At 40.5% G+C, this 23478-nt stretch overlaps 2 protein-coding genes across 3 annotated transcripts in view; one reads left to right on the forward strand and one right to left on the reverse strand.

Moving 5' to 3' along the window:
* Positions 1-3527: 3527 nt before the first annotated feature.
* Positions 3528-9425, reverse strand: larp6a (La ribonucleoprotein 6, translational regulator a). The gene is made up of 3 exons (XM_046411032.1): positions 8522-9425; positions 6510-6708; positions 3528-5794 (listed from the first exon to the last, which is right to left on the reverse strand). Exons 1-3 carry the CDS (start codon positions 9295-9297, stop codon positions 4703-4705), a joined length of 2067 nt encoding a protein of 688 aa, XP_046266988.1. The 5' UTR covers positions 9298-9425; the 3' UTR covers positions 3528-4702.
* Positions 9426-15952: 6527 nt separating this feature from the next.
* LOC124070840 (leucine-rich repeat-containing protein 49) overlaps positions 15953-23478 on the forward strand; it is a 29830-nt gene continuing 22304 nt past the window's right edge. The window contains exons 1-8 of one of the 2 annotated variants that reach the window (XM_046411159.1): positions 15953-16334; positions 16632-16697; positions 16795-16864; positions 17003-17236; positions 17359-17461; positions 17963-18166; positions 19002-19068; positions 22908-23051. In XM_046411159.1, the coding sequence (XP_046267115.1) occupies positions 16275-16334; positions 16632-16697; positions 16795-16864; positions 17003-17236; positions 17359-17461; positions 17963-18166; positions 19002-19068; positions 22908-23051 (948 nt within the window). In that variant the 5' untranslated portion in view covers positions 15953-16274. The other variant, XM_046411241.1, reaches the window with a different exon arrangement.

Raw genomic sequence — 23478 nt, forward strand, 5'->3', positions numbered from 1 at the left:
TGTGTTTATCTAATTGTACATGCAGTGCTAACAGGTTTGGCAGTGGATATATGAGTACCATGGCTTTTTGGTGGCTCGAGTACACAATCTGGTCAGACTTTGCAACAAGACCAAGGAATTTTGAAGGGATTAGAAAGGGTGAACAAGCCATCAATTGGGACCTAACACACTACTGTCTCTGTGTTGAAAACAACATGCTGACAGTTAAGCTATTTCAGTACTAAATTCAAAAGAGCAAAAGTTATGACTAATGCAGCCTTTCTTGTGTTAATTTAAGAGGAAGGAAGGAAAGCACTATTGTTTCTTGAGCTACACGATCATCCTAGACAAAACGCTCGTTTTTTTTTCTCTCTGAATCTGTCAAAATATCTTTTAGAAAGAGATTAGGATCATTTAAGTAGAGGCAATTTGTGCAGGTGCTCTGTTTCAAATAAGCACAAGGTTTTTTTTTTTCTTGAATGCTGCTCTTCATGCAGTCTCTGATAGGTTTTCATAGCTCTATTATTAGCTGAGGTCATTTTCACAGACATCTGTGCTTTTTCTCATATTAAACACAGTGAATTGTGCCAGAAGCCTACGTTACCCACAGGCGTCTGACAGAAGAAGGGGGGTCAAGACCAAGCTGGTAAGGATCGTTCCTTTTAGCTATAGTGTAAGGCACTGAAATGCCAGAGACTGTGGTTAAACATGAGAGAGTGACAGTGATCCGTCACAGGTTTCTACAAGAGCACTATTTAATTCAGCAGTTCATGTAGACACATCTGAACTCATCTTACGTAATATGAAGGGGCAGAAAAAAAAAATCATTTCCTTTCTAGTAACTTCTTGTGCTTTGTGTCGACTTTTCCAATTGGCTACTTTGATGAGACTGTTGTAAATTTACTCCACCCTAATTCTAGTTCCTCAAATCTGACACCGCCCACTCACGGCCTCCCTCCCACAGACTGATGCAAGTGTTTGTCATGTAATCTGAGTTAAAGAGGACACTTGAAATGCCCACTTATTTTCTGCAAGAAGACCAAAGTGATTTTTGTCATCTTTTGGTAACCTGTAATTCAGTTCTGACAAAGGGCTTTGTTCTCCCTTACTTTAGATACTCCCTGTGATTTTTGCTCCTGCCTGTGCCAGCATGACTTCAGTTTGTCTGAAATATAGTGTATGATTGTGTTTGCACTGGCAACTTTTATTACCTGTCAATGTGTACATTTTAGGCTTACTGATTGTGTTTGTATATGTATTTGTCTATAGGCTTGTAAATATGTATTCATTGTTTTACGGTACATGCATCTAAAATTGTATGATAAATAATGTAATGATGATTTAGTATAGCACAATGCTGAACACACAATGACATGATACTAAGTAACTAACTTCTACAATACTAAGCCCAAATACAAATCTAGACAATTCTGCTCTTCAGTTTGTAATCTGACCAACACCTCTTACTTATTATGTTTGAAAAAAAAAATCAAGTCTGGAGTAAATAGCTAAATTACTGCACTACATAATTTTTTATTCATACATCAATGGGTACTGCCCAATTATAAGTAATAGCCAGGGTGGTATTTGGTTTTGCTATTATCTGTCTCTGTGATATTCTGGTTTGCTGCGACTTTGAAACTATCCTCAATTATAATTATATATAACTTTTTCTTGTGAGAGTAATAGTTTAATTTTGTGGTACTTATCCCAAACAGTCATTATACACAGTATTAAAATTAAAATTATTAAAAATCATTGGGAGATGAGCCAATATATTGTCTGTCAAAGACAGACGGTATCACGACTTCCTAATTTTGAATTGCTAATCATGCAAAGAGGAGAACAAAAGTTTATTCATCTCTCTCTTATGCAATCCCACTTAGTCCCATCGCAGCTCTGAATTTTAGAGCACCGGTTCTGACCCTGTATCCAACACCGCCTGACAGATTGTGTCCTTCCATTATGCTCACTCCTACAGGAGATAGCATATCTAACAACAAGTGGATGAACAGAATGCCATAACCACATGAATTCAAAGTCTAACCACTCTATAAAGATCCTGCTCTGTGTTCCTTTTTCTAACACATGCACAGTTGCTAAGGAGCACTTGAAACCACCAGGACTTGACAGAAATTTGAGTGTCTATAAAAAGTGTTCACCACCTGTGGACCTTTTCATGTTGTTTTGTAACACAACATTGAATCACAATGGAGTAATATTTTTTTTTACACAAGTCAGGAGGGCACCATTTCATGACAAAGTGAAAAGTGTTCAATCTAAATTAAGAACAAATATAAAAAACAAAAGGATTGATTATGTGAGTGCCTTTTGCTATGACAAAATCATCCTTAGTGCAGTCATTTATGTTTTAAAGGCTCATAAGTGGAATTGTGGCGTTTCTGTGTAATTCAACAAAGCTACACTTTATAGACAAAAGTATCCAGACACCCCTCTTTATGAGGCCGTTCTTAACGGGTTGGGCTCGGCCTCTTACTTCCAGTGAAGGGAAATCTTAATGCTTCAGCATACCAAGACATTTTGGACAATGCTATGCTTCCTACTTTGTGGCAACAGTTTGTTGAAGGCCCTTTTCTATTCCAGCATGACTGTGTCCCAGTTCACAAAGCAAAGTCCATAAAGACATGGCTGGATGAGTTTGGTGTGGAAGATCTTGACTGGCCCACACAGAGTCCTGACCTCAACCCCATCCAGCACCTTTAGGATGAACTGGAATGGAGTGCAAGCCAGGCCTTTCAGTCCAACATCAGTGTATGTCTATTAAGTCCCCACTGGTGTAATGTTCAGGTGCCCCAATACTTTGTCTATAAAGTACCAGTTTGTGGAAGGACACTGGAAAGACTGAATATCCCTCAACAGCTGTCCTGAACAGCTATATGCCTCTGCAAACAGAGCTTTAGTGAACAACCACCAAGAAGCCTGTGGCCACTAAAGGAGCCAAAGGGTTGCATGACTGTGCAAGTGTTGTAACTGGCTCACATCTGGATAAGGGTTTGCCAAAAGATGAGAGCAAGAGAAAGTAAGATGGTCTTCCAAAACTGAGCTTTTTGTCTATCATATTTACTTAATCCTATATCTGATGTGAGACAAATCCAAGGAAAGTCTGATGCGCTCTACAAGAATACTCTTAGAGATTATTTATTTTTTTATACCAAACAGCAACTGCAAGCAAAGCCAAAACCAGACAGGAATGTACTGTATTCAAAATGATATGCCCTGTTCAGAACCCAAACCTCAATCAAATCAAGAGTTTGTGGCAAAAATATGAAAATTACTGTTCACTCAGTCTCCAGGCAACTTAACAGTAGAGTGACAATGAAAGAATATGTCCAGATGTCTAAACCCGACACAGACCGATCCACATAGACCCCCAACTGTAATTGCTACATTCTGACTGGAGGAAGCGAATACTTCTGCAACAGTTGTGTTTTATGTATCTGAAGTCAGTCAGAATCATTTGAAGACATGGTGACAATACCTTTTACTACACTGTTTACACTACAATCAACATTGTAAAACATGAAAAGTCATTTGGTAGAAAATGTCAATTTATTTCCATGGAGGGTTTATACAGCTTGTATTCCAACTTTCCCATCATCCTCCCATCTGTGCAATCCATTTAAAAAAAAAAAAACTAACAAAAACAAATAAATAAAAAGAAAAAAATATGTGTGCCAATTCTGGTTTCCAAGTCCGGAAAGCTTCCAAAGTCTTGGCACAGCAACAGTATCGCACTTAAGTCTTGCTCACATATTGAACTAATAAATAAGATTGTTTCATGTCATCATGACCACCTTGACCACCTCAAAATGTGTCACAAACAAAAGAAGTCAAGCAAATTGCAATTTTAATGGTTTATTTGTACAACTGGAATCTGCACCGTACAAATACCCCAGCTTAGATGCATTTACTCTGCCAGACCTGATCCCTCAAACCTCACTGTGAGTTTAGACTGACTGATGGAAACAGATATGTCAAGAAGAGAACTAAAAATAATCCTAAAAAATAAATAAAGCAGCTACCTTCTGAACAAATTAACAGTTACAGGGCTTAAAGAGAACCCTCCCAACCAAGTGTACTGAAAACACAGAAAATTAAAAAAGGCATAATAAAAACAAAGCAAAACAAAAAAATTATATCCAAGTTTAACTGTCCAACCTGTATGGCAGTGGAGCATTTATGGCCTCTGGTTAAAGAGCGTGTAGAAATGGATCTCACAGTAGACAAATACAGAAAAGGCATATGGTGATATATCTATCAAGTCCACATGCCTCTACCACTTACACATTTATACATCATCCACAGACAATGTGAGCTTTTACACACAAGACAGAGGACACTTTTCAATTACAAAAAAGAAAAAAAAAAAAAAAAAAAAAGAAAAAGAAGTGGAATTCCCTCTCCAGTCCACACCATGTAGAACAAGTTTAGAAAGCGATGGAGGTGACATGATCCATTTCAAAGCAATATCAATTTACCTCACTCAAAATTTCCATTAGTATATCACTAATGTTACCATGGTAACTCAAAACATTGTATAAAAATATAACAAAAGACTGAAAACTGATGCACTCAACAAAAATATATCTACACAGTCTCAAATGTGGGGTTTGGACTGAGCGACACGGCCGAGAACAGCTCATATTTCAAATCTATTATTTTATTTCTGGGGGATAAGGAATGCATAAGGATGCTCCACATATCAAGTCTGAGTGGCAGCAGTCTTTCCCCTCTCACCAACAGTGACACAGTGAAAGCCCCGGGTTCCATCGGGACCACGTGGGAGCCTCATTACGCCCGGCGGCAGGCCGTCTGCATTCTGGATCTTCCTACCCAGCATTGGGCTGCCCACCGGGCTGCTCTCCTGAGATGCCACTTGCTTGCGCCGCTGAACCCACGGGCTCCCTGAAGGGGTGAGGCTACTGTCTGAGGAGTAATCGGCCCAGCGACGCCCAGGCTCAGGGCTCAGTCTGCCCTCACTGGCTAAGGGAGACTTATGGGAATGAGGAGATTTCCGCTGAGGACAGGGGCTGGCACGGGGGCTCGACCAGGGACTGTTACGTGGGGACATACCAGGACTCAGGTGATTGTTCTGGAAGCAGATGCCTGCAGTGGTGGGGCTGAGCTTATTGCAGGACTGGGATTTTCTGCCCAGCCTAGGGGATGTAGGGGTGCTCTCAGTGTCTGAGGAGCTGCAGGCAGAGTCCTCCCCGTGGTACTGAAGCTCTCTTACTCTGCTGTTGAGTGAGCGACTTTTGCGCATCCCTCCCTCCTCACGTGGTCGCTCTTTTGGTACCTTCTTCTTGGGTGGCTTGGTACCAATCAGGACTACTTTCAACCCCAGAGAGCCTCCGTCCTCGCTCCCCACAGCCTCATTGGCTTTCACAGCGGCCTCCACCTCCTCAAACTCCACAATGGCACATTCCTCAGTGCCTAACTGAGTGTAGCGACCACTCAGCCTCTTCAGGTCAGCCGGCAGATCCTTACCAGGCTTCAGGACTCTGACGGAGGCAATGGCACCGTATGTTCCGAATGCTTTGAGCAACAGCTTCATCAGCTGCTCCTGCTGAGTGGCTCCTCCCTCACTGCCTCCATTTTCTTTAGTGAGAGCAGCCAGCTCTGGCCACCTCTGCAAATCACTTAACAGCAGCATGCGGCTCGGCAACGACTCACTGGCAAAGACTGGCACTGTGGATTTACGCCGCACCTTACGCCCCTCATCGTTCAGCTCAAGTATCTTTGAGTGTTTCAGAGCATAAGCAGTTGTTCTCCAGTCTCGAGTCAAGTGTTTCACCTGAAAAGAGAAAATACTTGTGTTACATTCGTGAGATAAGTGGTTTAAAAACGGTACATCTCAAAACCATTAGGTCAGAAATTTGATCTCTGCAACACCTTCTCTTTGCGAGTTATGAAACCCTAACTTAGACCTGTCAGCAGGATCGGTCAGTCCCTTTCAGTTGTACTACCTGCATCGATATCTGTACTGATGGTATTAGAACTGAGTCCACACATCCAAACATCCTGGCTTCACAGCACTATTCAATTCATCACTGTATAATTTGCTCGTGTTTAGAATGTGTAATCTCAGTGTTATCAAGCTCATATTTAACTGCTTGTTTACGTAAAAAAATGTGACTACAGCAGTACCAGCTGTTGGGAATCGGTGTGACAATTTCATGGTATCCGCAACAGTTGACACTAGAAACAGTCAATCATGGTTATTCCATCCTCAAAATCACTGAGGACTGGCTTGGAGCTTTATCCAAGTTCCAATTTTAAAAGGTTTTTTTTTTCCCCCCTCAGCCTTGCTTTAACTGTACATTCTGGTCAGTGTTCTAACAGCATGGATGTGACTACACCTTACATTTTACTGTTAGGAATATGAGTACAGCATAACACTTAAAGCACATGATAAGTCACTGGCCAACCATTAATACTACTATAACAGGGAGTTCCAATGATTTCCAATGGTTTCCGGACTATATCTGAGTGCTTTGCATACTGGTTACCTTTTTGAATGAAGTGAGCAACTTGACGCTGACAAACCCGAGTTTGTTGCGTCTGACATGTTTGAGCAGGAAGGCATCGTGCTCCAGGTTTTCATCGGATAGGTAATACTCGATCTGAGTAACCAACTTCTGGATGAGCTCTGGATCTGGGGGCTTCCAGCTCTCCTCCTCCAACTCCCCTCCACTGGTCCCAGCACCACTGTGTGTGGGGAAACAATATTATTGTGTGCAGAGACTCTTAATGAGCACATCATGGAAACAGTAGAATCTTTCATATCATAAACTGCCAAAATTACAACTGTTACACATTTCACTTTCACTAATACAATAAGCCATCAGCTTACAAGTTGTTGGCAGGAATACACAGTCATTCTGCAATTTCCCTCTGCAGTTCTCCTTGCAGTATTTGACAAGCTGCGTCTCCAGCCACAGTGACCATGTCTCAGTGCCAGACCGCAACACCACAGTGTCCCACCAATCCCGAAACTGCCAAGACCTCTCCATCTGAAGGGCGTGGAGTCACAGGCTCTCCCTCCCACACAGAATATGGCCAAATCAGCTTCACATAATTTACAAAAACTGCCACCGACACTGCATAGCAGAGGCTTTTAGGCACAAACTGATCTCAGAGACCTGGCTGAAGCTGTGGAGCAACACAGTCAGGTAGCATTGCAGATTAGAGTGAGGGTCTGAATGAAATTTTGTGGATGACTCATCACCTCCTCCAGCCTCCTCCCCTCCCTCGCACACCCTCAGTCAACAGCTTTCCATTCGGCTGACAGCACAGCTGGCAAGAACCCACTGTTTCCCCAGGACTTTGGATAAAGACAACCAGGAGCTGAGCTTTTAGAAGATAACCCATCACTATCAACACATCCATGAGTGAGTTTAAAATAGGTGAATTTAAGAAACGTATCACGGAGATGTTAGTGATACTGGGACATTTTTTAAACAGGTTGTGATGAACTCACAAGCCACTATGAAGTACTGCATTGTCAAGTCTCTGAAGGAATGTTGCAGGAATAGAGGGTGAAACAGCCTCACGTGCAGACACCTGACAATCTGCACGTTGGTCTATCAGCTCCAAACACGCTCCACAACAGATTAGAGATCTTAAAATACATCATGCGTGGAAAACCATACCACAACGGACCGGCGTGCGCAGGTGTTACAGACGCTCGTTATGCCAGAGAGTTAATAAAGGTGTGAACCAGAGGCAAAATGAAACGCTTGGTATGGCCATTTATTTTCCCCTTTGGCCTTTCTGTCACTGAGTCATTCTTTGCGTACGTAGTCCGAGTGAGGAACTTATAGGCCAGAGGATAAAAATAGCGGGCCATGACGCAGGGGAATTAGATTAAAGTGAGGGTGCCATCTTATATCTTCCTGTCGCTCTCTTGGGTGTCTGGGTTCACAGCACTGTTGCGGTCTACAGGTGGTTAATACTTCCCTGTCATTTCCCCCACGAGATAATAATGTCTTAAGTCTGAAGACTTTTCAGTTTTCAGCACCCCTTGTCCTCTCGCGTTATGATGCTGATCGCTCTCTTTTGTTGTCATCGAGGTACACCTGACGGGATTACAGATCTGTTTGTACAACATCTCTCTACACAACTGGCATTCTTCCAGTGAAACAACAATCCGACACACTGCTCATGTGCTGGCAGTTCACCAACTGAAGTTACGGGCCAATACAAGAGGCTCTAAAATCAGACGCAGAAATAGACCTGTAGGGTTCAAACAACCTTACCTCCACAAGAAACACGTTTCATTCGCCCTCCAGCTGCACCGAGCCCGTTCTGCTTACTACTCTGGCCTCTTTGGGGAGCACACTTCACTAACATTAATCATGCAACACAGTTTTGATAATTCCATGAAAAGTCTGCCAAGGACATGAAACAGGTTGTTATCTAAATAATACTAATATCACTTACTTATTTTTATAGTTTACAAACCTTGCTAGCACAAGCGCCACTTGCTATTAACAGAAGTAAAGTAGGAAATGACTCAAACCTTGATTTATCATGTCTTCCTATTTCGTCCTCACTACAACTGCCGCCAAGAAAGTCAATATTATTTGATGACACTTCTTCGGGCTCCTCGTCCTCCGCCGCCTGAATGGCCACTGTTATCGTCACAGTCCCCATCTCCTGCGTGTGCTGATCCACGGTGATTACCTCATCGAAGCCCTGCTCCGCCGACGCATCTGAGGCGCATTCCCCAGGGTTCGGATTGGGTATCTCCAAAGACCCACTCATATTCCTCGAATAAGTTAAGGTGCCGTCAGCAGCTCCCTTCACTGCCTCGGTTGTAGTGGCAGCAGCAGCGCCTCCCTGGAAGCTTTTAATCTTGCTCGACTCGCAAGCACAGACAGGATACGGGGTGCGTAAAGCTGTTCGACGTTTCTTAGGGCACCAGTGATGGCGGAGAGGGACCCAGGGGGCTCCGAAGACGCGCTCCACGGCTCGCCAGAGACCCCCGATCCAAATCCGACCCGACGGAGGGCCCTGAGGAGCAGCGGGGCTTGTAGCAGCCAGCGAGACACAGCCTGGACCTGGTGAGACCGACGGGCTGGAGCCTCCTTGGGCTTCTACTGCTGCTGCTGCTGCTACTGCTGCTACTTCCTCATATGTAAGAGGCTTTCTGCTTTTGAAACGAGCTCTGGGATTGGGCCGCGGCAGCGTCTCTTCGCACTCGCTCCCAACCCACAAGCAAAAGCTGACACAAAGCCAAGAGGGAGGCAAGAGGAAGGAGAGGCAGCGCATGAAGGCGTTCACTAAGGCGTGCATGTTTCTCCTCTCTTTTTCCACACACAAGATTTGTACACACACCGTAAGTTGTATTTTTTTCTGTGAAGACACGAATGCCCCGTTAACGTGGCTCTAAGTAGTAGAGCAAATTCACGTGCTTCTCTCTAATTGGAAAATTGCCGAGCCAAGGACGACCCCGTCACTAACGCCGCTAATTGGATAATACGCTTTCAGCGGCTGGTTGCGTGCGTTAGTCAAGTGGTGTATGTGCCTGAGGAAAGGGAAAAACAGATGAATAACAGATATTCCTGGATGTCAGGTCAGAGGTTGTAAGCCTTTAGGAGGATATCAAAACTCAGCTAGAAATCTTAGAAATTATGCTTCCTTTTAATATTTTTAGACATATCACAAAATAAATAAATAAATTCTGAGGTCACAAGTCCAAATTCAACCCCACCACAACACATCTGACAAACGTCAGAAAAACTGCCTTCAAAATTTTGTTTACTGCACATTTTAAACATTCATTAACTGCTCTATGACTAACTGCTTCTGCCAGGTTAATCCCTCTGCACACTGACTAAGAGTTCTCTTTAATTTACTGAATAAGATTTAGGCCTCAAGGCCTGCAAGACATCAAAAGCCACTAAAATAATTTTTTCTGTGTAGGCTGATACACCCCCCACCACCGGCACACACACAAAATCAGAATAGCAAGGACAGCATAGTGCACTCTATAGTACTTGTGATTCTGCTCTTGGTCTATGGGACCTGGGGAATATCACTAAAATAAAACTTAAAGTAAAGTTTTTGTTTATTTTATTATTATTTTTTTTTGTCTAAGATATTCTCACAAAGAATGTGTTCATTTGTAGAATTGCTGGGTTCGTTGATGTTGAATATGAAGGTGTTTAAGTCAGAGCATTATTTTTGCAGTTATTTGGCTATTTCTCCGTAGGCTATACCTCAGGTCCATTTTCGTACCTTGTTGCTGGCCTCCATCCTAATAGACCTGTAAATCACCCACACCAATGTTGTTGGCTGTTGCCTGCCCTGCATGAAATATCTGTACTCCTCCCTACTGGCAAGCCATGCTCACAGCTGGTGGGCAGCCTGACTCATTCTCTGCACCACATGCCATACAGTGCTCCAGTTTGCGTACAATGCGATGTGGGGAGGAGAGACGATTTGAGTGAGAGAAAGAGAAGGGGGGGTTGGTGGCGGTGGTGACCAAAAATAATCTGAGGCATTTACTTTCTTATTGAGGATTTTCTCAGATCGAGAGAAAGAGTGTGCCAGTGAGGTTAGGGTAATATATATATATATATATATATACATATGTATATATATAATCACACCATAGTATCCATTGTCTCATTAAATTAAACTCCCCAATTAAAACACCAATTTCTAGAAAATTAATTAATGAATATAACTAAGGGTGACATGGTGGTGCAGTGGTTAGAAAAGAATTTCCCCTCAGGGATAAATAAAAGAATTCTGATTCTGATTCTGATTAGCACTGTTGCCTCATAGCAAGAGGGTTCCAGGTTTGAATCCCAGTCTGGGCCCTTCCATGCGGAGTTTGCATGTTCTCCCTGTACTCCCTGTGGGTTTTCTCCGGGTACTCCGGCTTCCTCCCACAGCCCCAAAAACATGCGCATTAGGTTAATTGGCTACTCTACATTACCCCTAGGTGTGAGTTTCTGGCTTTGTGTGTCAGCCTTGTGATTGACTGGCAACCAGTCCAGGGTGAAGCCCGGATGGTCTTCTTCGGCCGTTCTTCAACCATCTGTCAAAAATATATACAAAGAAGTACACAAAATGTACAATGAAATGTCTATTATTTGTCCACCCTTGATTATGTGGGTTGGACAAAAATTAGAAGCTTCTTTTAGGTTAGATTCAATAAAATTTAGCAGCGCCACATACAGCCTACAAAATGACCCTAGAGTTCACTCAGTATCTCTCTGGCGCGTTCTTGGCAAAAACTACATAAGATGAATTTATGATGACAGCGTTTTACAGGGCTGTTATTTTGAAATTAATTACATATATCTAGGTGTATGAATAAGTTGGAAACTTTGTGTACGTGAGCTTTAAAGCAGCCCTTCTATAATCCCTCTCTGGGTATTTTCCTCTAATTCTCACTATAACACATTGTTCAGTTTTCATAATTACAATTTTCCCACTTCTGGCAGCTATTACACCACCCTGCCTCCAGTGAGACAAAGAAGATTTTTCTTCATCTTTTTTCCCCGTTCTCTGTATCGCAATATATGTTTCAGTATTTTTTCATTGTTAAAACACCAGTAAATCAGGAGCTGCAGACATGGACCCTTAATCCTACTGCAACACCAGTCTATACAAATAAACTCATCATATTGGCACATTTCTCATAAACAGTAAAACTGAAACCTCTTAGATGACCTGGAGGTCTGACAATCTCCATATTTCTGACATAACCCCAAATAGTGTGTTTAGCATTAAATTATAATATATGAATTCACTGGTAGTTCAAAGAGTAATTAATTATTGAGTTATTATTGAGTATATCTCAATGCTGGGACTGCTGCATCAGTCCCTCATCATCCCTATTTGGTCAATATCAGCCTGTTGGTCTGGTCATGTGCTCGGTCCACCACTTCTACACTGTAAAATTTAAATCACTGTTGGACAGACTTTCGCAGATTTTGCACAGACATTCATGGTCACCCTGAGGATAAAGCTTAGTCACTTTCAAAATCCCCTGACTTTCCCTCTAGTTTTGAGTGAAAAAAATTATTGGATAATGCCATGAATAATGTGATGAAATCTGGGTTTAAAGTAGGCCCTGATGAATTTGGTTCATGACCGAATGCCTCATGAATGACATTTCCATTTTATTTTTTTCTGATTAGTAAATGTTAGCACAGATGGTGAACATGGTACACATATGTACAGGCATACCAGCTGTCTCAACATGTTAGCGTGCTAATGTTAGAATTCAGTCCCAAGCAGGGCTGTGCAACATTTCAACCTCACAGAACCATTGACATGGCAGTAGACTCTAAGTGTGTGTTTTCAGAGCAAAAAGCACTAGGTTGTTGTGACATCAGTTGGGTAACTATGTGACATCAACAGTGAGAGGTTTAAATGCATTGGACACACCCACCATCGCATATTGTGAATGAAGACATTCTATTATTAAAACCTGCCATGCCACTTGCATATCTGCAGTCACCTAATTATTATTGTAAGCAGTAGGTACAGTAGTTAACAATGAGGGAATATGCTGACATGAGCTCCACAGTGTGAAGTTGTTTAAGGAATCTTTCAATACTTCAGGTCACTGAAAACAATGGTTGCATTTCAGTCACAGAAGCCCTCCTTTCTTTGGCTTTGCAAAGCTTGATATTACTGACACAATGTGACATGGCAGATGGAATCTGTTTTCCCCTGCCTGTCGGTTTCTTACTTCCATGTTTGAGGGATGCTGCCAGAAATGGGGGATGGCTGTAACCCTGTGAGGAATTGTTTGCAACCCTTATTTCTTGCAGCCATCACAACAAGTAGAGTGATGTGGGCATGTGAATTTGTAATAAGCATAGTTCTGATTATTTTCAGCTAAAGAGAGAAATCTTACTTTAAATTAATCCAAACAAAGTCTATTCATTTTTCTTTTCTCACTGATGTTTTCTTTAACCACACATCCTTTTTGGCGTTGACTTAACGTGTAAACATAAGGTTATCAAATTACATTGAATTACTGTGAATCTCCACATTAAAACTATTACCTGAACCTATTTGCCTTTCATGTATAAACATACTGAATATCTAACTCATTCTAGTTTCTTACCACTTTTACACAGAGTGTTGCATAATAAACTGAAGCTTGAAATCATTAACCCAGGCCTGTCAAGCAATCCATTTTTTCCTCTGACTGTGAATGTCAGTAAGTGAGTAAGTCTTTTTTATATGGCACTTTTTAAAACGCAGAGATACAAAGTGCCTCACATAAAGAAAGAACAATAAAACAAATTACAAGTAAAAGAAAACACAGAGCGATGTCACTAATCTTTTCAGCTGCTCTGGATAAACAAAAATAAAAATGCTTGATAAATAGACTGAGTGACAGAGGAAACCAGCGTGCACACCCTTGACACACTCACTAACTGCCAGATGGTGGAAAGCAGCACATCTATGTACATTACTTACCTGTAATTTTTCCCTCATTTTTAAAGATCAGAATATGTTTACAACTTATGTCCCTGTTTCTACATCTACGTGTCCTCTGTCAGTCAAAGCGGAGGTCATGCTGTGCGGCTGCCAACAAATCAGCGCTGCTGCCTGTACAATTACACCATGTTTATTTTTGCATTTCTTAGGCTTACTCTTTTTTTTCCCGCAATCAACAGAATATATATAACAAATATATTTGTTATGCTGCATATCAGCATAGGGATCAATGCATAGTCTAGTCATAGTATTTTTCTGGTGTCCAAAGTTAATTTACACTGCTCTCATTGCTCACAGATCCTTCATACAACTGGGTCTAATTGCATGAAAAACATATATTGTAGCGTATTAAATGTCACACATAGACCTTGCTAAGTAACAGTAAAGGGTCTTTCTAAGGGCAGAGGGTGGTGACATAATTAAGATGCATTACTGAAGAAGTCAACACTATAGACAGACAAAGACATGAGGTGCAAATAAAATGAGACGCTTATAAGAAAATCACATTTTATTTGCTTTAGCTTTGCTACATATGCAGATCTATCTATAGACAACTGGAATTTACATTGTGCTTTTTCAATATGGCCTGTCACACAAACTGTTGATGATCGCCTCCCATAATATGTGTCAGCCTGCGCTTCATGAATAGACTGTGACAGGCAGTGTGTGGGATGTCCTTTTGATGAATCCGGACTTGTGTTCTCTGAGCAACTGCTTATTACTGCCAGAGTAAAAAAGGCTGAAAATACACAACAGAATCTTTTTTATCACATTTGATTAAATGGGTAGCCATCAGGGTTATATGGTAAATAGAGCAAAGAAAGAGCATCAAAACTGCAGATGAAGACAGTGTCCAAAATCTATGACATGACACAAAAAATAGTCCTTACTCACAGTGGACATTTTGACTTGTCTAACACAGGTAATCCAGAATGATCATAATGTCATTAATCTAACTAGTTAAACCAGTGCCTTTGCTGCTATGACACGTCAAAATGTTCAGTAGGAGAATTCAATACACACGTATTGCACTATGTCATGTCAAACATTCTGACATGACATAGTGCACAATTTATTTCAATGCATAAACTGTGCATTGTGAAATTGATGTTTTGTCATCTAGCAGAATATGTTTGAATTAACTTGGTCAAATACACCAAGTGGCTCAGACAGGGTTTATTTTAAGATATTGCAAACAGGAGGATAATAATAATGTATCAGCATAAGACAATTGCAGGATATCCAAGAAATGCAAGTGAGTCACCATTAGTGTTGTTTTGTTGCTCCTGTGCCTTTTCCTGTAATGACAAAATGTTAATTATGAGAGGTCTGTTGTCAGTTTTCTTGTGGTCATTATCATAGCAATCACTTTCCTCAGCATGGCATCAATTTTATCTGGAGTAAAAAAGTAGGAGCACGGAACAAGTGAAAATAAAATGTTTACAGGTGCAGGTACAAGTAATTGGGCCTACTTGCTCTTTGAAGTGTTTATTTTTATTTAAGTTTAACATTATGCTAGAAAATAGCAAAATGCTATTATGCTTAAGATATATATATATATTACTAACAATTTATCATATACTCTAGCCCTATCTAATTTCCTTGTGAATGTGGCATGATTATTCTATTTCATCTGTGCTGCTGGAAGAGGCTGACTGCATCTTCATCTCAAAGGTCTGTGTGACTGACTATAGCAGAGCCAATCATGTTTACTTAGGCTGCTGTGTACATGGTGTTTTTTTTTTCTGCATACCGTAGGTGTATTCTCGGAGGCACATGTGCGATTGGCTGATATTTAACCTTGACTTGTTTACCTGTGGGCCTCTGGTGACCCCTGGTATGTCCTACATTTTATATGTACATTGTCAAGAACAGCCCACAGCAAAGGGTACTCAGAAACCAATCAGCGCTTCTGTTTAGTGATGTGTTGGTCACAAATGAGTTAGCTCTATCAGATGTGTTTCTGTCACATCTGATGTACTGCTTACCACATCTCGATAGAGGTTGGTTAGGTTAGGTTAGGGTTAGTGTTGTCATCTGGCAGTGAAATAACATTCTCTTCTTTTCTTTTCCTTCTACTTTTTTGAATATATTAACACCTAGCAGAATAATACAGTGGTCCAAAACATATTTGTTAAACCATAAATGATCCACTTTGGCAATAATATTAATTCTAAGCTTCACGTGAATTTGTATGTTGCACTGGTCACTAGTAAAAGTTAATTCAGTATGAATAAAAAACTGCTCGGCATGCTGCCCGGGTCATATTTTGTGGCTTAAAGATCATTGGCATGAATACACTCAATGATTTAAGAGAAAATTTGCAGAATTTGCACGACATAAACATAATATAAACGTAAATTTAAAATGTGACACAGGTCGCTTGTATAAGACTAAGACAGAATATAAGGTAATGAATGATAACTAATTAAGTTAAAAACCAGATGAACCATGTTTTAGCAAAAGAAACATGCACTAGTTTCCCTACGGACTGCTTTTTAGTGACACGGGAAGTGAGCGTAACCAATCAAGCCACCGTTGCTATGGCAACAGTGTTGGTCTCCAAGGAAACTTCTTTAGTTCTCTCGCTTGTCTCCAGGAAGTTTGTAGCGCTTGAAGTAAAGATGGGTATCGGTTTTGGGAGCAACAAATCTAACTCAGCTCTAGAAACAGCTTACTGTGACAAATGAGTTCTTTTCTTTTAAATATTCGCGACATTTATAATGGAGCTTTCTGTTGTTTAAACGTCCAAGGTTGCCCTTGTCTCTTAACCTAGCAAACCGACCGAGAGCAGAAACATGCGATCTCAGAAACACAACTCCACCGTCAACGATAGATGGGTGTTTCTCACCCCCATGGTAAATACAACATTTAATAGACTTTTACCATTGCCTCACCGTATATTACTATATAGGCAAAGTATTATTCTATTTCTATTGTTTCAGCCTAGCTAACGTCGTAGGCTATGTTAATATTTGAATAGCGTTTAAGTGTCTGTGTCGTGTTTAATGCAGCAAAGTTATAGGACTGTAACTAACAAATATTTTCTATGAATTGATTGTCGAAACAGTTGTCAGCTAATTTTCTTCCAAACAATCAATCAGCTAATCATTGCAGCTCAACACAGCAGACCTATTAGTCAAATATTTTCGCAGGTCAACAGCTGCAAGTTGCACCTTACAACTGTCAAATCATTTGCACCGGAGGGAGCCCAGAGAATAGTGAGTAATGACAAAAAACACACTAAAAGACAAGCTTTGTGCTTCATTGCTTAGACTGTCCAGTGCTTCACAATTTATTATATGTACGGTTTTCCAGACTGACTCTCGTGATCTTGTAAAAGAGAAACACATGAACAACGCCCAAACAGTTGATCATTCTAATCCAGGTAAGACTGACCCAGTTTACTGATTCACACACTAACTTCCACCATTCGATCGAGAGCTTTTTGTGTGGTTCAGTATTATATTATATATTTATGAAGTATTTGAATAATCTTAAGGACTGTTTGCAATCTTTGTTTCAGCCTCTGTAGAAAATAGTTTCCATGCATACCACCAGAGAAGCCTTGTGCAATCACCTCCAACGTTTGTAGGTGACTGTACATATTCTTCTGCACATAATCTAGTACCACTAGCAAGTGGTACTCAGAGTGGTTTGGGTGCACTTACACACGCTGCACAAGAAGCTAGAGCCAAAGGTAGGAGGCCGATCCACAGTGCAGGAACCACTTACTACCAAAACTTCCCCAAACCTGCAGGTAAATATGGTCATGTTACTTAAATACTGTGGTACTGGGAAATTGTTTACTTTCATTGCTGATTTTTAGAATTTTAATGCAATGCAGTGTGGATCTTGAGCTATGTGTGATGTCCATGTCAGGTGGTTCAGGAGGATATAAGTACAACACTGTCCCTGGTTTTCCGTTCACTCGAATGCATTGTGACAGTTTTGCATCCAGTTTTAAACGGATCGACTTGGACAGGTACCTGTGGTCTCTTTTTGATTTTCTAACAGACTAGAATTTTATCTGTTTAGATAAATCTGTAAACTGGATATTGACACATCATGTGTCAGGACAGTTCCTTGTAATTTTGCTTGCAGGGTTATTCATATTTGTGAGTCATCCCTATCCCGTTAAGGTTTGTTGGTTTTATGAACACAATCTGACTGTCTCGGTAAGATGTCAGAAATGTGAAGACGTTCACCTAAAATGGAACTTACGTCAGATTGCCACTAGGGTGCAGCAAAGTCCCTTAAAATACCCACCCTTTGTCTCTAAAATACAAGTGTTTGCTAAGATTCTTAGAAGCTTCATTGGTTACCGAGCAGAAACGATTCAGTTGAATTTTATAGTGAAATGCTAAGTCAGTCATTTGCATCACTTGATTGTGTGGCTTGAAGGTGAAATACAGTTATTCTGTCATGAAAATTGAAAAGTGCTGATGGGTAATCATCCATATAAAAACAATATTTAATTTCCCAGGCGCTGTCTGGAGGAATGTCCTCAGCTGGGTGTTATGGATGGACTACAGCTTCTCAACCTCCAGCACAATCTAATCACAACAATTCAGCATCTATCACATCTGCAACAGCTTGTTTTCCTGAACTTGTACGACAATAACATCTCTGAAATGACTGGCATTGAGGCTCTGAGCTCTCTTAGGATCCTTATGCTGGGGAAAAACAGGTTGGTTGTCATCAGTGCATTTCCAAATGAGCAAACTCAACAATATGTGAAAATTGGCAGTCACTATATTGTGCAGTTCACATTTGTGGTAGTGTAAGGAGATTTTCAGGGTAGGTGACAGTGTATAGCTATCAGATGGAGCATTGCTGTTCAATGTAACATTTTGAGGTTTAATGTGAAATACATCATGTTGTCAATTTTACAAGAGGACCAACTACATCCTGATAATGTTATTTATAGGTGTATCAATAAATCCAGTTTTATTTGTTTTTAAATACTTTTTAATTTGTGTATCAGCTGCTGCTACATGGTAAGATTCAGAGTTTAGTGTTATTTTTGTTTCAGAAGGTCAGCAGGAAGAATATTACAGCCACAAATCACTGTGAAAGAAATCAAGGTCTTAAGGACATACTCGGGCATTTGTTTCACTTTCTGAAAAACATGATATGTGTCTTTTATCTCCTTCTAGAGCCACATGTTGGTCTTGAAAAGTAAGGAAACCTCACTGATCTGGCATTGCCATTAGCATTTTTAAAGAGACTCCAGCCTTTCATCCTTTTGATCTAAATCCATATGGACACTCCTGAACAACAAGTTACTGTTCACTACTGTATGTACGATTTCCACAGGGAATGTGACCTTTTAATACGCTTCTTGGCCAGTTGGCTGTCCTCTGCCTGGCATCTGTTCAGTAGACCTGCTTTCCCTTTTTCCTCTACTTTTTTAGACCTGGCACATTTAAAAAGGGACAAAGTGTGTTTTGATTGTTGGGGTACATTGTGTCCAATTATATTTCACATTCTTATTTTTGTCACTTCTTCCTGCTGTTTCTCAGAATCCACCAGATATGCTGCCTAGAAAGCCTGTTGAAACTGAATATCCTGGATTTGCATGACAATCAGGTACCATTCTTTCATTGTCCTTCCACCCACAACAAGTTTGTGTGTTTGATCTTGTTCATTTAGCTTCTGATACTGTAACTGGAGGTCATGATTTTCTGCCGCAGATTTTTGCAGAAGTGGATTGTTTTGTCAACCTCCCCCACACTGTGGCTAAATAGTGATGTGCTGTGTGATATGCAGCTCTATAAATGCTAGAGTCGAGCAGACATGACAGCAGGAGGCCAAGCATGAGAATTCACATCCTCATGCTCATTCGAAACCCTTCGTCTTAGTTCACTGGCCTATAAAATCAGGTCTATTCAGGTTGGACATTATAGCCAAATTGTCCAGTTTTTTGCTGTCTAATTCCTTTTAAATAGAGTAGTTCTATTTTTAGTGTCCTAAATAGTATTATGGATACATGTCTAGTTTTCTTACTCTGAAAACTTAGTAAGTAAGTCGTAAATCTGAAAGGTGTTGTTAATTTCATTTTACCTAAGTCCAACTTAACTTCAGCCTTTGTTTTAATTCCCAGTCTTAGAGAACAAAGGACTGAAAACATCAGAACCCACAAGCTCTTGTCTCGGGTTTACTGTACTCCCACATCCATTTCCACTGTGACCCTAGCATAATTTATTCAACAGGCACAACTCTTTCTATGTTTTCAGCACTAGGAATGGTTATGAGCTGTAGCAAATTATGCCGTTCTATTGTTGGGGGATGCTTGTTTGGCTTATTGATCTTAAAAGCCTGAGAAATCAGCTGAGGTTAGATGAAGATTTTAGCAGCTCCTGGAAAGGGAAGATAGAACAGAAAGACTTCCCTTGGTTAAATTAGTGCTTTGCCAGCTTACCGCCTACGTCCCTCCTCAGAGAGCCACTCCAGAGCCCTGGTAAGACTCCTTCCCTCTCTGATGTTGGCTGCTCTTTTCATGAGCAGGCGTCCCGATTACTATTCAATGGCCACTACGGTGTTGTGTTGTTTTTCACGACAGAGGATAGTTTATCGCCTCAAGCTCTGTCCACATGTTGTGTTTCCTAACTACATATCTGCAGTTAGTGTAAACACTTCTAATGATGTGACAATTGAATAGTGAGTGACGTTAGAATAAACTAATAAATAGAATCTCTGTGCTACCCTGTTCAGTAATGAGTGCACATTGTATTCAGAGATAGTCTTTCATTGGCAGCCACCTATTTAGGAGCAGATGATGAATCTATTATTCCGACCAGGATGGGTTTCTTTTCACTCACTTACTTCAAAACTCCCCTTTTATATGCACTGAAATAACTGTTCAATAGCCTTTACTCAACATTTTCCAAACTCAACAGAGACCCGACCACCCAAATGTAATGTGAATTGCTGCACAATGATATTACAAGTCGATGAAGTGAGTGAACTCAGCGAGGCACTTATTGGATGAATGAATTCAAATAATGTTGAAGTCATGGCTATCCTACCCAGTTGGGGGATTGTTTAGTAACAATCTGCCATAGAACACCGGTTGCTTGTTCTCTTTCCTTTTGTGTGTATGCTATAACCACAAGCAATACATCACTGTCATTCTTTCTTCCTCCTGTTCTCTAGCAGGGAGGCTCACATCACTCCCATGCTTTGCTTTTATCCACAAATTTTTCTAACAGGATGTTGTTTCGTTTCCACTTTGCAGGAACTATTCAAAATGAGATATTCTCTTAGGGAGTGTTCATCCAACCCACATTTGTTCTCATTGACCAAGTTTTGAGGTTTACAGTGTGACCTGACACTGTTGAATAACCAGTCTTTAGTCTTTAGTCTTTAGGCTCTGATGTTTTCCACGTGAGCTATTTGACTTGAGTAATCTCAGAAGACAGTGGAGAATGCCCTACAGGGTCTGTAAAACAAAGAAAAAGTATCACAGTTAGAGAGGTTATTTAAGCTCACGTCCGTGGTAAAAATAATATCCCTACTACAAACCAAATGATGATTTTGATTAAATCTGTCATGTGTGGTTAGCATAGTACTGTAGCTTAGGCTGAAGCTGGAAGAGACTACACAAAGATGTACTAGGTTTTGTTGTCATTAATGACAGCTGTAACATAAGGTTATCTGTGGTTGTGTCCTCTTCTTTTACAACACAAAGCTGTTATATAAAATGATTAAGATATGATTATTGTTTACAAGATACGTGCCAAGAGCTGATGTTTTTGTCTACACTTCTTGACATGCCCCTCTTCACCATTGCTCTCGACTCTCCATACAAAAACAGGCTTCTGTCCTGCCTGTAAAGCAATTTTTTTTAATTCGTTCATTTTTTTCTAATAATATTTAACAAACAAACTAGGCGTAACAGACATCTTCTGCACTCTCACATCCATGTCCTATGTTCATATCTCAAATGCTTAGTGAAATGAAATCTTAGTCTAACACAGGTCAAGCATTTAAATGTAAGAACTATCTTAATATTATGGATTCCACTGGAAAGCACCTAATTCATGGGGTGTAACACAAGATCCTCATTTACAAAACATTTACAAAATTATCCAAAATCTGTTTCAGTGTATGTGGAGATACTGTGTCTGTGTGTTGACAGAGGTCTGATATGCTGACGCCTGCCTCTGCTTAGGACAGGGATGCCCAAGTCTGGGCCTGAGATAATGTTAACCTTGTTAAAGTGTTTTTTTCCTGTTTGGGCAATGAGTGTTTATTTTTTTCTGACCTTAATTTATTCAGGGAAGGTTCACTCAGCATGTGGCTGTTTTCCATCTAGTGAGTGCTTTGCATTCATGTATTTTCCTTCTTGATATTTGAACCAGAAATCTGTCACACACCTGACTCTCTAACCTTTTAAGTACACATTGTCCTGTTAGTGTGTTGACTGAAAGTATTCACAAGCTTTTACACCACAGTGAAACTATAGTAAAGGCCTTTGAATGCAGTGTAGTGATCTCATGCTGTTAATCCATCACCAGATGAGACTGCTTAATGGCAGTGTTTGGGGTGGACTTGATGCACCTGTATATACAAGCCCACTGTCAGAGCACTTGGAAAAATCAGAGCCACATGTTTGATCCCATGTTTGTATTTTCTTGCAATCTAAACATCCCAAGTAGAAGTTTACCCTCCCTTGTTTTTGACCCTGAACATTTGATTATTTAATGCTCTGTTTAAGCTAGTTTATATATGAACTTTCTAAAATAAGAAGTCTATTAAAGGACACTGGTCAGGGGGAATGTGAATGAACGTATTACTTTCACATTATAGTGTGAATGACACTTTGGACATGTATGAGCCTGTGATATCTTTCAGACCATGTGGGGGGTGCCAATCCAAACAAGTCCAAAGCCCAGAAACTTATCTTTTTTGGGAAAGAAGAACTGAAGAAAAGTGACAACAACAAGCACAAAGCTGAAATTTGAGATACTTTTATTGTCTAATTATTAATATTTAGCTCAATTCCTGTTCCAGTTGACCTATTCAACATCTGAACTACGGTGAACCTCGGGTATTTTATTTTGACAGAATTCTTGAAGCCCTGCTCTTTTAACCTTCTACTCATATGTACAGTGTGCCCCACAGGGGGCAAACACATCATTCCCAGGGTAACAGCCACCAGGAATTCCTCTAAAGTGGTTTAACTGTCATTTTAACAGGGGCCCCTAAATATTCTCTTAGTATTCTCCAGAGAGATGAGGGGAGAGAACTGGGTATCATTTCATTGAGAGTGAGTGCTGAATGTATACAATACCATATGTGTTCTATTCTGCGGACACTGCCTCCCTCTGTGTCTTTTTGTATGTACAGTCTAATGCTGTTTTGCATAATTTTATGTTCTGCATTGTCTTTGTTTTTGTCTTTCTTTCGCTGTGCTTTTCATACAGATCTGCAGGATAGAAAACATGTCTCACCTGAGCGAGCTACAAGTCTTGAACCTGGCAGGAAACAGCATTTCCAGAGTGGAAAAACTGCAGGGTCTGGACTCTTTGACTGAACTCAACCTACGGCACAACTGCATCTCTGTGGTGGTGAGGGACCTCTTTCCCAATTAGCGATAATTGCTTGAAGCATTTGATTAACCATGTCTTCACCATTCACTATACACCACTCACACATATAGATGAATGAATGAATGAATAAACACTTTCATGCTCACTTACAACTGTAGGAAAATGTCCTTTTTGGATAAAAGAGCCAGTCACATGCTTTATCTTTCATCTCCATGTCGCTCCTTTGGGCCAGTTCACTGTTCCCTCTGTTATGGGATCACATGTGACAGTTTATAATGTCTGACAAAATAACAAACATGGAAATTACATCAAAGGAATCTTTGAAAGACACTCTGATGAAACTCTGGTGAAATGTGTCTTGATGGTGTTACCTAGGGAGACGTAGCTCATTGCCCACAACCTCCCACCAACTTTTTGGCGCAGTGAAAGAGAAACTGGATGTTCT

This window comes from Scatophagus argus, chromosome 1 (assembly GCF_020382885.2).
Source record: "Scatophagus argus isolate fScaArg1 chromosome 1, fScaArg1.pri, whole genome shotgun sequence".
Lineage (NCBI taxonomy): Eukaryota > Metazoa > Chordata > Actinopteri > Scatophagidae > Scatophagus > Scatophagus argus.

Bases quoted from the DNA above. Each gene is read 5' to 3' on its own strand.
- larp6a (XM_046411032.1), bottom strand. From the start codon at position 9,297: ATGCACGCCTTAGTGAACGCCTTCATGCGCTGCCTCTCCTTCCTCTTG. The intron at 6,709-8,521 runs GTTTGAGTCATT...CCCCACACACAG, and splicing joins GGAAGACATGATAAATCAAG to TGGTGCTGGGACCAGTGGAG. The intron at 5,795-6,509 runs GTAACCAGTATG...TTCTCTTTTCAG, and splicing joins TGCTCACTTCATTCAAAAAG to GTGAAACACTTGACTCGAGA.